The following is a 19,807-nucleotide window of genomic DNA, read 5'->3' on the forward strand; positions in this document are numbered from 1 at the left end:
AACCTTGAAAGAAAAACAGATGCCCTATTCTTTAGCTTTATTAAGACCTATCACTGAGGGCATCTTTATCACTGAAGAGCATGAATTAGCCTTCCATCTTATTGAATCATAGATGCTGATACTTGCTATCAGCACATCATGGACAGCAGCACCATGATGCCCTGATAACAGTAGAGTGTCTCACACTTTTACAATGAGCTGAATTATTGATAAGCAGTCTTATCTTCAAACTGAGTTGCTGCATCACTGCCCATTTTCACCCAGATGTTAAAACTAGGGAATAAATATATTCACTTAAATTCACTGCCAGTTATGTTTCAAAATTTAGGAGACCGAAATATTATATCGTAATGTGGGATATAGTTTATTTCCGATACCAGACTTTGCCATCTTGGACTCATTTCCTCATAATTTAAAAAAAAAACAACCAGATCAGTTCCTATTTAAATGAATAAAGTACATACTTTCAACATGACGTGCCATTAGGGATCGCGCTCTATCACTAATCTTACTTCAAAACAGTGATGTGACCTACTATGCTAATCCTCTGTCCATGCCATATGGAATGTTAAATCACTATTTATGTTGAATTGAACTTTTTAGCCTGTCAGCAAGTTTTTATTTCATTCTTTAAACAACTTATTCCATCGTTGGTGTAAATGTTGATGGCATCGTCTTATGATTGCCATGTGAATTGTATATTACTGTTTTAGTCTATGTGTCTGCGTCTTTGCATACCAAGTAGGTAAATTTACCATGGATAGATTTTGCATGCTACAGTACCTGTACTGTATGCATCGCATGTATTTTGCATACTGCTACATAGAGTCATAAATTAAACAAGAGTAGATTAGCTGAGGAAAATATGTTAAATTCACATGTCAAAAAAGTGTAATTTTTTTGAGTGAATTTTAACTCCTCCTAATTATTTCATAGGTTCATAGGTTCATAGGTAGGTACTAGGCTATCGGCTCTAGGGCCCATACAAGCCTAGCCAAAAAATGTACCCTGGCTTTCGCCACCCAAGAAAATTATTTTCCTGTGCCCCTGTCGAACAGATCCACAGAAGTGATCAGCCTCTGTGGATCCATATACGCCTGCACTCATTTGATGCTTTTTTCTTCATTTTTTTTTCAAAAATATTTATTGAATTTTATAATTAGGACATATATGACAACAATAAATACATATGTCATCAGTAAACAAAGCAACGATAATCACGAAATCTGAGTACATATCTACAAACAAAGCACAATTAAACTATATACAAACGTGCCATTTGCCTAATAAATAAACTTAGCTTTTACTCATATATGTATTAATAATTCAGTATTAATCAATAAAAGCTAGAGGCCTTCACAAATGAAAATTGAGAAAATTCAAAATAAAAAAGTCGTATAAATAAGAGAAAGGTTAAATCCTGACTCTTGAGAGTATAGATTAAATACCAACTTTACTGTAATAGGTGATCATATAGTAAACTCCAGCAATTTAGAAAGAGTTGATGTAATTTTTGACTATGCATTAAGTATTTATGGGCTGTTATGTACTTGATTGCCATTTGTTCGAATCCTTTCAAGGAGAGTTGAGATCTATCTTTCCAATTCAGTGTAATATAAAATTTGATTAAGGTGAAAAGAGTAACTAGTATATGTATTTGTAGCTTCATCAGACCTGGAGGTGGAATATGTAGTATAGCAAATCAGAAACTGTAGATTTCTCATAGCCCATTTTTTGCAGTTTGATTTTAAGTGAGCACTAACACTTGTAGGAACATTTCCAAATATGTAGAAGATCCGCCTTTTAAGAATCATAGTAAGGAATGAGTAGTGAAGTTTTGGGGTCAAACTTATTTAAGACAGTTGGGGTAAGATAAGAGTTATGTAATATCATTAATTTTGTAAAATTAATTATTTTTAAAGAGGATTCATCTTATAGCTATCTGTATGGATCAAATGTTTTGGTTAAGTCTGGGTGATGGATCTAATTCAGTCCAATAGTTGGAAATGAGGACTTCATTTTGTATCTAATTGACATAATATGTTTATACACATTTGAGATCATTTCATTTTTCATTGAGAAAAGATTCCAGGGAATTTTGCATGTGTTTATATCATTTTCATTGATATTGGGGTCATCCAGAATTTTGGTAGTTAATTCTCTGATTTGTCTCAAAATAATAGAATATTTTTAGGAAGGCTAAGTGCTAGTCTCACTTATGTTAAAGAGTGATTTTTAAAGGTGTAAAAAGATCTTAGAGACATTTCTGTTTTAGTAGAGGAAAATTGTTAAGATGAAGTACTTTATTATTGAGTTTGAGGTTTGGGTTAAGGTGTAATGGATGCAGAATACTAACTGCATTAGATAAATTTAAGGTATCAATGAGTTTTTGAAGATTAATTATCTTATTCTTTAAAGATATATGTAAACTCATGTTTCTTAAGTTTTCCTTATTAAGAAAAGGAATAGTTTTAGGACTGAAACCAAAAATTTTAACATAATTATAAAAGAGTTTTATCCAGCCCGGTGACTGTGTCTTCATATTTGGATTAAAATCAGAACTAGCCATACGTCAGCTAGAGTTAATAATGTCATAATATAATCTGAAGTCTGGGAGGTTCAGCCCTCCTTGGTTCTTAGGATATATTAGTTTTTTATAAGCAATTCTGACTGATTTAGGAGACCATAATAATTTGGGCAGAGAGGAATGAAGTATCTTGAAAAAAGTTTTGTGAACTATTATGTTTGAGCCATTAAATGCATAAAAATGTCTTGGAAATATATTCATCTAAATGACAGCCACTTTTGAAAGAAATGGAAGTTGAGTATTATTCCATTTAAGGAGGTCATGTTTTATTACTAGTCAGTGTTTAGTGATGTTACTTTTGTAATATAGTTTTGAGTCTCATTGAAAAGATATTCCTATATATTTCAGAGAATGGCTTAATTTAATTTCCATTGGGAGGGGATAAGCAAGAAGTTAAAAGGATGGATTAATTGGGAAGATTAAGGCTTTCTCTGGGTTTAATTTATAATTAGAGTATTTAGAAAATATAGCTACAGATTTCAATATTTTTCGCAAGTCAGAATTAGTAAGTGTAAAATTTAAATTTAAGTCATCAGCAAACACTGAAAATGCCATCTTGGTATTATATAAAATGGTGAAAAGTTTTCTTTGTAATGAGTAAAAACAAAGGCTCCACTTTTTCTTCATTTTTATGCTTACTATACTATATCTTTCCAAGATCATGATGGAAGCTGACACTAGGATTGGTTCAGCTACCCACTTAACAATGAAGAATTATGGTGTAAGGGAAGAAGGAAGGAAATAAAAGGAAAGTCATTTAACTGCATTCACTTTAGCCTGATAAAAAATAAAGAGCTGTACATAGTTAAGAAAGGCAAGATAAAAATTGTTTTAAGGAAAAAAATGAAGACAAAAGGAATTTGACTAATGGATTAAAATAACATATAAAACAAGGAGTAGACTGTTAAGAGGGTAAGAAGTGACAAGCAAAACCTCAAACTTGATAAGAAACAATAATATGAAAACATGAACCAATAAGTTCAATGGCATAGTAGAGTGATTTACTATCCATAAGTAGGGAGAAATATAAGAAGACAGTAGCTACTTTTTTCAGGAGAAGGCTATTGCATAAGAATAAAACCTTACTTCTCAACTTCTAATCTTTCAAAGTCATAGCTTGGAGCCATAAAAATCATAGCTGTTGGTCCAAAAATATAGCACTCACAAATTGTATGCACACATTCACACCGTGGGGGGGGGGGGGGAGTAAGGAATGCGCAAATTTAACTTCTTTTTTGGAGTAGACTATTAAATCAGATCCCTGTGGGGCTACCAGATGCACATCTACATAACTGTACCAGAAATATTTATCTTTATTGTCTGTTTACTTGGCTTGCTTTATGAGTCAATTATAACTATAATTTAGTTAGTCGAACTAATATGAAGTTTGCATATCTCAATACTTCTAAGACATATTCATGGAAATTTCACTAAACAGACATTTATGCTAGTTAAATTAATAAAAACACAGAACATCTCCTTCACCTTGAAATAAACCAGATCTCTAACCATTTTCAATAAAGCTACAGTCAGCCAAGGTACCCTTGCTCATTTGGGATATAATATTAACTGTCTCTCATTTCCTAAACAAAAATGCTTTTGTTCCTTTAGTTCCATATGACACATAACTTTCCACAGCTGGGCTGCCAGCTGACCAAAATATTGTCTTTAAACGTTTTCATTTTTTTAACAAAATGCATGCATTTTTCTACTGTGTCCTATTTGCTCGTTATAATATTATAAAAGCTTGACAACACACACATGCACACACACGCCCACACATGCACATGCACGCATGCACACGCACACACACGCACACACACACACACACACACACACACACACACACACACACACACACACACACACACACACACACACACACACACATACAAACAGAGTCACATCAATTGCAGCCACCTGTATGTCTGTGTGCACATTAGATGTTTGTGTCTGTTAGTTTTTGCGATTAAAAATATATTTCAGCTTGCAGCTCTTAGAATCACAGACCCAACCCAATGCAGCATCCCATTCCCTATCAACTTTAGCCAAGAAAAATAGACAGACTCAAAATCAGAAACAGATTTGAAGTATTGCTCTTACATTCTTAAAAAGTTGCTAGTGTACATATTTTGCTTTAGCAAGAATTTTCCTCACTATGTGAAGTCTGAAACATACAAGTCCATAATTACTGAGTGACTGTAATCCATAACAATTTGCCAGATAATTACAATGCTTATGAGGAACAAACCATAACTATGAGTTACAATCAGTAAATGATCTATGCAGCCTGCACAAATATTCACACACAGAGATGTGATTGTGTGCACTTTGGGCTTCTACTTAAGAATGTACAATGGATAAACGCATAGATAATGAGCAACCCATCTGGCCCTAATCCATGTCCCAACAACTCTCCACTAGAAACAGCAACTATCTTTAATACTGACTTCATTGAAACCAGTAGCAAACTGTGTCCACAATACACCCCAGTATGAATGTTATAAGTCCCAATCCACCTTCAGCCACCCGAGCCTTTTCTCTGGAACCTGTCTCAACTAACTATATTAAATCTGTGCTCACCAAACTAAACCCTGCTCTCCCTTTGTGGACAACCTACCACCTCTATTCCTGAGGATGGCAGCCAGCTCAATTGTCCTCCCTATCTCTATTCTCATTAATCTCACCATTGCTGAATCCAAAGTCCCCTCAATCAGGAAAAAAAAGTCTACACTATTCCCATTCACAAGGGTGGAAACTCCTCAGAACTTGCCAATTTTAGGCCTATAGTTATTTTATCTCCTCTTTCCAAAATCTTAGAAAAGTGCATCCACAAACAAATCCTCCACTACCTCTTTCAAGAGAGTTTGCTCACTCCCACACAACATGGCTTTTGCCCCAAACATAGCATCTCCACTGCCCTTATATCCTTCCTGAATATGGTATCCCAAGCCAGAGGTAATCATAAACTTGTCTCATCCTTATTTCTTCACATCTCAAAAGCTTTCGATACTGTGTTCCACCATATTCTGCTTGCTAAACTCTCTAAACACTATCTCTCCACATCTACCATTTCCTGTTTCTCTAGCTATCTCTCAGACCAACCTCAGTCTGTTAAATGGCTCTCTGAAACATCCCTTCCTCTCCCTATTAAAATGGGTGTAACTTAGGGATCTATTCTGGGTCCTCTACTGTTTAATATAGTCATCAACCAACTACATACATCCTGCCCATAGTCTTCCCTAGTGCAATATGTAGATGGATCTACAGTCATCACCATTGCTGACTCCCTCTCTGACCTAAACACCCTCACTCAAAACTCCTTCTCCTCAATTGAAAAGTGGCTCTCCCATAATCAGTTGATTCTAAATTCGCCCCCTCAAAAAAAAATGAACTCCTGCTTTTTACTCCCCAAACCATGAAGCATCTCAAACTCTCTTTCTCTGTCAACTCCCACAACAACATGCTCATCTCTGTTGAATCTAACACCAAGCTTCTGGGGATCATCATTGATGACCAACTCAAATTTGATTTGCATGTCTCCAATAACATTAAGAAAACTCAACAAAAACTCAGACTTCTATATTGAAACAAAACATTTCTCACTTCCAAATCCAAAATATCACTATCCCATGGTATCTCCTTCTTAGAATTCTCTACGGCTTCCAAATCCTCACTGATCTGCAGACATCCTGCCTTAAAAAAAACTTGAATCTGCTTATAACAAAATAGCTAAATTTACCTCAGATCACTCCCACCACTCTCACTACTGTCTTGCCCTTCATAACTTAAACTGGTTAGAATTCCCTCATCAACTACTCTTTTTCCCAACTCCAGGTCATACATACCCTACTGTACCAACCTTCCTCTAGCACTGATATTGCCTCTCTTGTCTCCCTCTATAGGTCTCTCCATAGCTCTGAACAAAACCTCCTCCAAATCTACAAACTCAAAAGCAGAATAGGGCAAAAACTCTTTAGCTACCTCCCAGCCCTAGCCTGGAACAAACTTCCACTAGAAATAAGGAATATTAGCTCCCCACAAGATGTAAAGGCTGCTACAAAAATGTTCTAAACAGTTCTTGGATCTGTCACTGCAATCATCCTCCTGGATAGCCTCCCTAGTCTCACACCCTTCTTTAGCACCCCACTCTGTAATGCACCCTTTCTGCTTGTATCTTACTTTTCAGATTCTCTCTAACACCCACATTTGCCTTTTTCTCTAATTATGTCTACCACCCTCACCCCCTTTCTTCCTCTCTTGTTTTCTCATTGGCTGAACACCTACTGCCCTCTTCTCCATTACTGAGTTACATCCTCTTCTCTCTTCTCCCTGAACTTTGACAAAATAACCTCCTTTTCCATTATGGGGTCTTGACTAGTCCATCACTCACATATAATCAACTCAATAAATACAGGGCCTGCGCTGTTTGATGTTTACATAATTCATGACTGCCTTTCATGTTTATTGTAAATATGTTGTATATCTCACTAGATTACTAAGGGCATTTATGGTTTCCTACATAACTTGAACATATAATTATTTTATAATTCTTTTATTTTTGTGAGCCATTGTATGTTTTATATCTAAGATTGTATTCATTGTATTTTTTACATCTAAGATTGTATTAATTGTGGAACTTTTCTCCCCAGGCCTCCACTGAAAAAAAGGGCTTCTGCCCAGTCAAACTAACCTGGTCAACAAATGTCATATAAATAAATAAATAATAAATAATAAATAATGATCCAGAGCTGCATCTCAGCCTGATTACTGAAGCATGACCAGCACATGGTAGTGGTGCTTAGACTTTCTTGTAGTAGTCCAAAAGTCACACTTTTATCACAAATCTCACAAGACTATGGGGATGGGCTCAGTGACAGTGCACAATCAGTAGAAAGAGACAGAATTGCTGCAGACAAAAGGCAATGTCATATTCATATCATATTCTGGTCTATTGTACTTATCTTACTGATATAATAATAAATTCTGCTGTTGACATACATATTTGCCCACATAAAAAGTTATTTTAACCTGAATTAGCCTCTGAGACTGCACTGCACTGTAGTACTGCCATTTTAATAATCTTTCTTGCCTGGCATAGTCTTATTCTTCTTCTTCTTTTGGCTGCTCCCATTAGGTGTCACCACAGCAGATCAACTGTTTCCATTTCTTCCCGTACTCTGCATCTTGCTCTGTCACACCAACCACCTGCATGTCCTCTCTCACCACATCCATAAACCTTATCTTAGGCCATCCTCTTTTCCTGTTACCTGGCAGCTTTATCCTTAGCATCCTTTTCCCAATATACCCAGCATCCCTCCTCACCACATGTCCAAACCAACATAATCTTGCCTCTGTGGCTTTGTCTCCAATTCTTCCAACTTGGGCTGACCCTCTAATATACTTCTTCCTAATCCTGTCCATCCTCATCACACCCAGTGCAAATCTTAACATCTTCAACTCTGCTACGTCAAGCTCTGACTCCTGCCTTTTTGTCAGTGCCACTGTCTCCAACCCATATAACAAAGCTGGTCTCACTACCCTCTTATAGACCTTCCCTTTCACTTTTACTGGTACTCGTCTGTCATAAATCACTCCTGACACTCTTCTCCACCCACTCCATCCTGCCTGTACTTTCTTCTTCACCTCTCTTCCACACTCACCATTGCTCTGAACTATTGATCCCAAGTACTTAAACTCATCCACCTTTGCCACTCTACTCCCTGCATCCTCACCATTCCTCTACCCTCCCTCTCATTCACACACATATATTCTGTCTTAGTCCTGCTGACCTTCATTCCTCTTCTCTCTAGAGCATATCTCCACCTCTCCAGGGCCTCCTCCACGTATTCCCTACTCTCACTACAGATCACAATGTCATCTGCAAACATCATAGTTTATGGGGACTCCTGTCTGATCTCGTCTGTCAACCTGTCCATCACCATTGCAAATAAGAAAGGGCTCAGAGCTGATCCTTGATGTAATCCCACCTCCACCTTAAACGCATCCATCACTCCCAACACAGACCTCACCGCTGTCACCCCACCCTCGTACATATCCTGTACCACTCTTACATACTTCTCTGACACTCCCGACTTCCTCATACAATGCTTAGCATAGTACATAACAATATTTCCAATTATACATATTACATCAATCACATGAGGTGGTGAAAGGATCATATTTTGCCAGTGGGGCAGGGGATAATGGCACTTAGCATTACTACATGATGTCTGCACTGAAGAAGAAAATAGATGTTCTCCAGTTTTGTTTTGCTGAAGTTTTTAATAACATTATGAATGAGCCTAAGGAAGGGCTTGAACAACACAATGTTTACATGTAAGTGAAATAAAAAAAATGCAAGTGTTTTATCTATTTAATAACAATGTGTGCACCTGATAATTGAAAATGCATTTAGAGGAATACATAGGTTCACAGGTTCATAGATTAGTACTAGGCTAACTGCCATTGTGGGCCATTTTAAGCATAGTGGATTTCCCCATGGGAAAATAAAACCCTGTAGCTTGTGTCTGTAAGCTAAATATCTTAACCATTATGTCAAACTCCCACCCTTATAGCAGGTGTATATAAACCACTTATTGTTCTTTTTTTTTATTATTTTTATGGGACACATATAATCATCAAGTTTCATGTTCTGTCGAATTACAGAAATATATACCTGTATTCTTGCCCAATAGTCAACATGGAGTAAAGACTATAAGATATTAGTCTGAAATTTGTCCATATGCACAAAAATCAAGTTGTTTTTTTAAAAGACTTTAATGTACCAGCTAGTCTGATGTAAGCAAAATGTTAGTATGTTCCAAATATTTGGAACAATCTGAAATTGAAATATATCTTCTTTTCAATTTTGTACAGGAATGTATCTTAAATTTTAAATCGGCAGATTTGTAAGCACAGCAGCTAGTGCACATCTGCAAACCAGTAATAATCTAATCTGCTCCTTGTGTGCTATATGGTAGATGAGATGACTCATCCTTTTGTCCAGAGATTAATATTGTACAAGTTCATTAGTCTTAATCTATATGGACATTCAGTCCTCCATGAACAAGGGTTACTTCTGCTTTTACGCAACCACAGAAACAAGTGGTCTGAAGTCTGTAACAAGGACCAATTAATATTGTTAGGTCACACATTACTGTGAGTTTAATGATGAAGTCCAATTTATGGCATATAACAAAGTTAAGGTCTTTAGTGGAAGTAACTACAACCAAGGCAGATGAATCAAAGAGGGATGATTTTATGTGGATTTTCAGTCTTATGTATGGTTTTCCAAAACACATTCCTTTACATTTATTTGTACTCACTGAAAATCCCATTGCATGTTATACTTTGCAACATATTATTTAATAACATTAATTTGGGCTAATATCTGAAGAACTGCTCAATACTGTGACCATCAATATATCATTAAAATATTTGTTGAATCAAAATCTCAGTCAGTATAATAGTTAAAAAATGTGTGAAAAATGACTGATGCCATTGCCAATCCCTAAAGAATACATGAATTATTCTTGGCCAACTGAAAATGACAAACTTGTATACAGTGACTTTTTGAAATGTATTGCTCAACCGTCTTATAAACATGGCCTCTTTATTGAAGGCTTATAGCAGGTGTATAAACCACTTATTGTTTTAACACACACACACACACACACACACACATATATACATATATATACATATATATATATATATATATATATATATATATATAGTTATCTATATATATATATATATATATATATATATATATATATATATAGATATCTGTATGTATGCATGTATATATATATATATATATCTATATCTATATATATATATATGTATATATATATATATATATATATATATATATATATATATATATATATATATAGATATATGTATAAAGAGAGAGTGCAGTCACCTTCATATAACCAAAATGCCACTTAGCTGACTTTCAGATGATCAAGACAAGAACACCAAAACTACAAAACACCAACCGCTTGGAACTTTGATGTGTAACTAATGGTAAGTAACTGCATGACCAGCATGTTGACCTTTGCCCCTTATGTCCACGGTAGTGTGGTCCTGGAGTTGGTATATTTAGTTAGGGGGGAGTGTATATACACATACATACATATTTATATATATATATATATATATATATATATATATATATATATATATATATAGGTCTACTTTGAAACATCTAAAACCCATAACATCTAATTTCATAACACTGAGACCAGAACATCTACAACCGAGAACATCTAAAACCCATAACATCGAATTTCATAACATTTAACACTACAAATCACAAGAAAATAATATCCCCTCCACATATAATAACACCAAACTACCAAACACACTTTTTACTATGTTTCTACAGGGGGACAAGCCTCCCTGCACCCCCCCATAAATTAAATATACAAACTCCAACATCGCACTACAGTGGGAAAAAGTTAATTTCCTAACCCCACTGTATCAATCCCCCCTGCAGAAACATAGTAAAAAGTGTGTTTGGTAGTTTGGTGTCATTATATGCCATTATATGTGGAGGGGATATTATTTTCATGTGATTTGTACTGTTAGATCTTATGAAATTTAATGTTATGGGTTTTAGGTGTTCTGGTCTCAGTGTTATGAAATTATATGTTATGGGTTTTAGATGTTTTGAAGGAGACCAATAGATATATATATATATATATATATATATATATATACATACTAAGAACTGAACTTCGTGACAATAAAAGCATTCAAAAAATAGTAAATCACACCAACAACTCTTGTAGAACTTTAGCGCTTTCGTCTTATTTATTATCAAGACTTCTTCAGAAACACACACACATGTTTCTGAAGAAGTCTTGATAATAAATAAGACGAAAGCGCTAAAGTTCTACAAGAGTTGTTGGTGTGATTTATTATTTTTTGAATGCTTTTATTGTCACGAAGTTCATTTCTTAGTTAAAATTTCTTCTCTTCGTTCAATTTTTTTTTTGAGTGCGGTTAATTTGAGGTATAAATATATATATATATATATATATATATATATATATATATATATATATATTTAACATTTGTTTACCGGGAAAGTCCAACTTGGAACAAAGCCAATTTTTAGCAGAGGCCTGGGGAGACATGTTGCAGACACATGTCTTTCTTAAGCTACAGATGTATATAGATATACACACGCACACACACACGCACACACACGCACACACACACACACACACACACACACACACACACACACATACACTCACACACACACACACACACACACACACACACACACACGCACACATATTTATATATACATGTATATATACACTTGTAATTGTTTTAACAAAGACACATAAATATTTTAAAATGTTTGTCTGTTAGAGAGGTCAAGCTTTTTTGGCAATATAATTTGACAATGTCCACCTTTTCTTTTGGTATGCATACTATATTGGAAATCATGCACTCAGTACAAACAGAACAGCTATATAACAGAGAGCAGAAAATCATGGAAAAAGTTTCCTTAATTCATGCTTGGAAGTAGTGGATTTATTTGGTCCCATAATCCAATAACTTATTTTGACTTTAGCTTATGTCTGGTCAACAGTTCTCTTAATAAAGCAGGTACATTCTGATTGTTCAAAACTATAGTTGAGAAGAGTCACAGATTGATGAGCTGAGCCCAGTCCAGAAAAATAGGCATTGGAAATAATTAAAATGTGGGCAAGTTTCATACCAAATGAGTTACTGGTAGTGGTCCAACAGAACCTGTAGATGTCCTCCATACATTAACCTACTTAAAGAAATCTTTCTTATTGTCCAAACTGTTGGATAACAATTCCTCATATCCAAAATAAAAGTTTGTTTAATACAGCCAGTTATATTATTTAGCTTCCTCTTATTATTAACATAAAAAAACACTTCAGTGGCTGGTGTTTGATTTTTTTAAGCATTTTTGCTTCTTATTTCAGTGTATCAGCTTAGAATTCCCATTTTGTATGTGGATTTTCAATTAATAGTCTTATCTAGAGCAGAACTTCAGAGCTGTAAGAAAGCCATTCATGCCTTGATGTCACAGTTCTAGTCAAGAATGTTCTAGATGCACTCCATGATATAATCAGTTAGGTTTTGTACATCAAGTATTTTATAATTCTACATTAGGAAAAGACAACTTTTCAAACGTGATGAAAAATTTAGTACCAGTATGGTCAGAAAAGGCTAAGGGCTCTTACTGAGGTATGTCAAAAATTAACTATGGCAATTTAAAAGATGTTTCATCCCTTAGTGGAAAAAATTGTAGACTGTATAAAACTATATTAGATCTAAAAATTCAGCCTCATAGAGTACAACCTTTATGCTCATCCCACAATACATGGCTATATTAAAGTTTCACAAAACTACAGTATGGAAAGAAAGTACAGGAAGATAAAGTGCACATCAGCAGAAATCCCATGTATTTGGTGTCATATTGTAAATCATATTGTTCTAGAAAATTCCAAAATGTCAAAGAACATGGTTTCCAGGTCAGGATTAGTATGCAAAAGTCTTGCCTTGAATGTCAAATGTATAAATATAGCCAGACTATCCCACATCTGCCATTTTGTCTGAGACAGTTCTGGCAAAATAACTTCAGATGAATACCAAGCTTCAGTGGTTACTATAATAGTCTCTTGTCTAAAATATGATACTGCTATCAGCTGAGCTTCCTTACTGTTTAAAATTCTGTCATTAATATAGTACACCTATGCATCAGATTTTGTACATAAGAGTTTTAGTGATGTAGGTATTACTCACTTCCTAAAACAGGTTTAGGATCACAGTCCATCTATCAGCCATAATGTTTCTTCCATTATAACTAAGATGCATTGTATTGAGTCTCCTCACAGAGCAATAACCTATAAGTTATTAACCAAACCAAAGTGCTGCAGCCACTTACTAAAATTGTACTGAGTCTACAAACAGAGCAATAACCCATAAGTTATTAACCAAACCAAAGTGCTGCAGCCACTTCCTAAAATATCTTCCTTTATTACAAAGGTAATTATTTATACATGTGTTTGTTACCCAACTGAAATGTAACTCTAAGCCTAGTGTAACTCTAAGCCCAGTGTCTTATTTTTTATCTGTGTACAATATCAAGGATGTTCTACTTCACTGAAACTGTCTTTATATAAGATACATCAGCATTTGTTTGTTTGTGTCTTTCGGCTTTTCCTGGTTAGGGGTCGCCACAGCGGAACTCCAGCCCACTAATGATTGGCAGTTGATTTTTACGTACCGGCTTGCCAGGCCTGACGCACAACCTTCAACGAAGGTACGCCCATTCACGCATGTCTCCATGCAGAATACGCTCTAGCTGAGAATACATCAGCATACATCACAAATATTATCAAGTCCTGTTTACAGAGATCAAGCTATCTAACAGTGGAGGAATATCAGCAATCTTAAAAAAGAAAAGTTACAGTGATGCTTTTTCTAGTGATAGAGGTCAGTGACCTGATAGAAAATCTCATGGTCGAATCACCACAAATAGAACAACCACATTTCACTAGTTGCACGGAGTTTGAGGTTTACCTGAACTGCCACTTAAGAATCTGCTGGAGAACTCTTCCTACCAATGCCATTCATTGTGCTTTATTTTTCCAGCCTTAAATTGTTCTAAAGTATCTTAATATTAGTTTTCTCCACTTGGATGTTCAGAATTGACAGTGTTCTTCTTAGTAAGGGTAGCAATCACACTCCCACTTGCTATATTAGGAAACTGATTCCTTAGCGATGAATAAGGAAGTAAAGCCTTTACTATGGTGGATAATGAATATTGTAGCGCATTGTCTCTGGGAGTCAAGAACTTGTAAAAAGGCACATGCTGAACAACATGTATTGAGTTTAACATATGGATGTTTTCATGAGAAATCAATATTTCATTATGACAATCCACAGTGGCATGCAAGGACTATATGCCATTTCTTGGGATCTCAGTATGCTGAATTCATAAATAGCACCTATGCTTGTAAATCTATCACTGCATTGTGCCTTCTCTGTTTTGTCTGTATATAAATCATTGTTCTTAAAATGCTGGCTTGTTCATCCAAGAATAACACAAACATTTTTAACGTGCTTCCATAGTCCACCTGGATGGAACAACCTCTGTATATTATCAGAGCTGAAATTTAGATAACAGCAAAACTGCATTTGTAATCTATATAATTCAACATTACACAATACAACATTAAATGAAGACACTTATAAGAATCTTGTAGTAAATTGCAAACAATGTTATAGCATACAACTACTTAAACTAACTAAATAACTTTATACAAGCAAGTAAGAAAATAATGCAGAATAGACACATTTTTGGCCATTGAGTATCCATAGTTTCTATTGTTAATCTAGACAGTATCAAAGTTATGAAACTGAAATATAAAGAAATGTTATACTTACTCATGTAACAACGGGCGCACAACAGTACTGCCGTGTGCATGTGCTTCATACATTAGTGTGTAGAGGTACGGTAACAAGGTATATCTGACATTGAGGACATCTTTACTTTTCTCAGCAAATGTCTCATTAAATGCAACAGGGTCTTGTCTCTGAAAAAAATGAAATTTTTTTCTTAAGTACAAAATATATTTACAAGTTGAGTATGTCTTATATTAAGATTCAAATTCCCACATATTCGATTTGTTGTTGTATTTTAGAGTCTGGGTGGCCTGTGCATCTTCACTCTGATTGTAGAATGAACATTGTAAATATAATGTATTGTAATGACTGTCTAAACGTTATACTGCCAGAATGACAAATGATCTACTGACTGCTTAGATTCTTGTACAAAATCAATATATTTTTATGTATATATCTACTGTTAATATCCAAGCTATTTATCTCTGTTTAATTCTCTATGTATTATTGTGGAGTTTTTCTCCCAGGGACTCCACTGAAAAAGGACAGCTTGTCCAGTCAGACTTTCCCAGTAAACAAATGCAAAATAAATAATTAAGTAAATAATAAATGTTCTCCAGCAGGGTGTTAATATACAGATAGTGCCTGCTGAAAAACGAGTCTTCCCCCTTTACGGCAGCATATCAAGCTGCAGGGATCTTGGACTATAATGGAGATAATGTCTGTCATTATTTATTTATTTATTTTAGTTTGTTTACTGGGGTAGTACAATGAGCACTATAGACCATTTGCAAGCTCACTAAGCAGCACTTTAGCTGTTTAGTGAGATTAAAATTAAAAAAAAAATTGAAAAGTGTGTGTGTGTGTGTGTGTGTGTGTGTGTGTGTGTGTGTGTGTGTGTGTGTGTGTGTGTGTGTGTGTGTGTGTATTTACTCTGTGAGTGAGAGAGAGAGAGAGAGTGAGACTGACTGATCAAGAAGTGTTTGCAACTTATTTAAAAGATATGCATACGTCTCTTTGCTTAAGAAATCCAGATAAAGCCAAAAATAATTGGGGAACAAAGGTTTAACAATAGGAACAGATTTTAAATATTTCTCTTTTAAAACTAGATAGTTGGTTTAGTAACATGATTTATGTTAACTTGCATTCTCTGATGGAAATGAAGACCTACCTCTCTCTTGTCCCTGATTTTCAGAGACATTCCTGATTTTGACTCAAATTTTAAATCTGCCTCCCTTAATCCCTTCTAAAACTGGGAATTTTTGTAGAAACTGTGCAGAATTACACTTAATAAGCAATGACAATAAATATAATTACTGACTTTTTACTTCAGAAAATGTATATTAACTCAGATTCTCTTATCCTGTATCAGATTAATAGTACTAATATTTTAAAAGTGCCCGTGATTACTTCTGGATTTGTTCCTGATTCTGTTTCAATTTTTCCCTGATTAGTTGAGAGCTATGATAAAATCTGCAATACAAATTTAAATCATTATTTAGTGACTTCAGACCCCACTGATTTGCCAGCATATACTACAGCAAGTTTGAAACAGTAGGGAGAACTATTTTACATCAAAATTCTTATTATATATATATATATATATATATATATATATATATATAAACAAATGCAAAACACTTTTGTAGACAATCCATTCTCTAAGCAAAATATAAACACCTAGGGTGTGTGTTATTGTGTAAATAACACCCTTCCAGGGATGCAGAAGCTTGACACCACAGATCATCCCTGGGTGGGCATACACAATAATGCACACTCTGTTGGGCACTCTTTGCATATCACATGGTGACTTTATCTTCAGAAGGTCTCATATCCTTTAATAAGTATAACACAGAAAATATGCAGTTTGTTTCCTAGAATCAGTGCTGCAGGTGATGCATTTCAAATCTAGAAAGCTTTGGAAGCTTGCTTGCTGTTATATTCTTGGCAGGATATAACCCATATAGCTAAGGCTACTGCAGCAGTGATCATTCAAACATCTACTGTTATGGTAAATCCATCTTATACAACTGCACTTTTCTGCATCTGCCTATACCAATAACAAAAAAGAATTTTCTTCTGTATAATTATTGTGAAAAAAATCTATTGGTCTAATCCTTGGAATATCAATTTATTTACTTATTTATACAAAAAAGGAGTCAGCTCCTCCGAATGCAGAAATTTGTTATATAAAACTAATTAAGAACACAATGTGAAATGCCTCAAAGTACAGTTCTTACAAATACTATATAGTATGCTTTTTGGCTGCATTCTGAGTTTGCAGTTTTTGTTAAGTCTAAAAATAGTACAGATTTCAGATTTCAGAGAAGGAGTGGTATATTATGAAAACAGCAACTTGAGGTACTGCAGCCAAATGCATCAACAAATAGCAATTCTTATGGATGGTGGACTATAACAGAAATAACTTCTTCATTAAGTGGAGTGCTCCTTTCGGCCAATATGCAAGGACATGAGCAGACACTGTGCTGCATTTATTTGTCATTTCTTATTGATATCTCTATTAATATATGTCTTTGCACTTATTTAATCTTCCTTCTCATTATAAGTGGAAGAGACATAGGTGTGGCTTAGGTGAGTTTGCAAAGACTATTTATTCATGCTGCAGTATCTAATGCAAACATGCTTTCCAGTACAAATAACTAGCTCTGATGAAAACAGCACGATAAGTTACAGGTAATAGTGAGATTTCTTGCAGAAAGAGAGTGCTATATTTTCTTTCACTTTAACTGCATTCCATTATACCTGAATTGGGTGATTTATGTAAGCATCCTTGCGGATGGTGATACAATGATAATACATTAGTGATTCTGATTTTAGATCATTTCTACTCAGTACGCTTTGTCCTACAACTATACATGAAGGAAAGTCATGAGTTGTGATAGTTGGATATTCGGAATGCCAAGCCACTTAGATGGTTTGTTGTGTACTATCATTTTAGGATTATTATTTCATTTAACTTATCGCCATGAAAAGTGAGACAGTAAAGATGCTTGCATTGTGGATGGAGATAAAATATATGATATAACTATCATTTTACTTTAATAAACTATGAGGGAAGATGAATTATAAAGGTATAATCATGATAAAATCAAGCTAGTGATCCCATTTATTTTGATAAATTTTGCCTGATAGTAAATCTCAGTATTAGTTAAGGCCATCTTTTTGTGTCCATACTGAATCAGAATATAATATAAAAAAGGTTAATATGTCAACATGGTGTTCCTACAGGGGATCAAAATAGTAAAATATGATATATGACAGTACGCTTATTTTAAAAAGACAACTCTTTAGAATCATCTACTAAAGTAAATATATTGAGACAAGTCCACTATATCACAAATAATGTCTCAATGAAACAGCATGAAAAGGCATTATTGGCATGGTGACTTGCAGCCTATACATGGAATTTGACCTGACTCTTTCCTGTTTCATACGTATTCACTTGAGTTTATGAACTGACTTTTACATGAATGTGGTACCTTGGTAGAACAAATTTCCCAGGGAATTATGATTCTAGAAAAGACCATTATTACTTCTTTGGTAATTTAGAAAACATTCAGCATGAAAAAAGTCTCTGGAGTCAGTTTCTGCTTCTTATAAATGAAAATGTATTTACAAATAAGAATCAGATGACTATATAACAGAAAAGGAAAGAGCAGAAAAAATGTATTTATGCACTGCCAAACTTTTCCATTCAGCATTTTTAAGTAGTCCAAGTAGTGCAAATATTCCAAAGTTGATTAGTAACTTAATAAAACAGTACTTAGAAAGTTTCTGTTTCCATGCAGGTTTTAACAGAACTCACAATCTTTCTTTATCGAAATAGGTATTTCTCATAAATTCCATTTGCTTTAGTCACGCTGTACTACCACAGCCTTTTCTGCTTTCTGGCTTCAGGTAAGTCAGTCTATTTATTTATTTATTTACTTATTTATTTAATTAATTTTTTGCTTATAGAGAATGTCTGTGAGGATGTCAAAGCATACCCCTTTTCAGCGGAAGCCTAGGGAGAAAGGCTCTTATGACAATGTACAATTACAAAGTACAAAAACTTGTGCTACATGGTAAAAAATAAAAAATACAAAAGGATGTATAACAGAAGAATTACAAAACTGTTTACCTACAAATTATGTGCACTGATGAAGACAATTGTAGGTAGCCAGGTATAGACATTTCTGCATGGTGTTAGATGCTAGTATACATATGTCAAGATAGCATAGTAGAAAGCAGTCATTCTGATAAAAGTGCTGTTAGATTCAGCATGATTAAAGCAGTTTATGAAGGACATTTGTGTTAAGTAAAATGAAATAAGAGGAGTTCAGGAGGAGAGAAACAGTTTGGACCTTGTGGGAGAGGTACAATTTAGTCAGGCTGAACGTTAATTTAATTCCTTTCAGAAAAACTTCATGGCTATCTTGGTCACGCCTAAGGACTCCTTTGGGCTTCCTCTCTATGCTCAGAAATACAAGACTCCCAATAACTTCTATCTGTATCTTTTCATGTGGAGTTCCTGTTAAATGTATCTGTCTGGTCAATGTTTCTTATAAATTTGTAACATTATAGATAGGACATTATTTGATAAAAGATGTGATTTAGTTATATGACCTAAGAAGGAAAATGGTACAGCAGTCTAAGCCAGATGATTAAGACTATAGTAGATTTTGGTGTCATGGTGACAGCAAATGACTACCTATCTTGATCACTCAGACAAATGATCAGTGATTGGTTAAGCATAATGGATTTGAACTGCATTACCCAGCTTTCCAATAACTGACCTGTATCGGACATCCT

The 19,807-nt window shown here is 34.7% G+C and overlaps 1 protein-coding gene across 1 annotated transcript in view; it reads right to left on the minus strand.

The window, feature by feature from the left end:
- The window catches only part of LOC122801170 (maltase-glucoamylase, intestinal-like), a 516,102-nt gene that overhangs the window by 54,310 nt on the left and 441,985 nt on the right, over positions 1 to 19,807 (minus strand). Inside the window, exon 41 of the mRNA XM_044070733.1 lies at positions 15,038 to 15,186. Coding sequence (XP_043926668.1) covers positions 15,038 to 15,186 — 149 coding nt within the window. The remainder of the gene's footprint in view (positions 1 to 15,037; positions 15,187 to 19,807) is intronic.

The sequence above is a fragment of the Protopterus annectens genome, chromosome 4.part1 (genome assembly GCF_019279795.1).
Source record: "Protopterus annectens isolate FY-2018-M chromosome 4.part1, PAN1.0, whole genome shotgun sequence".
NCBI classification, from domain to species: domain Eukaryota; kingdom Metazoa; phylum Chordata; order Ceratodontiformes; family Protopteridae; genus Protopterus; species Protopterus annectens.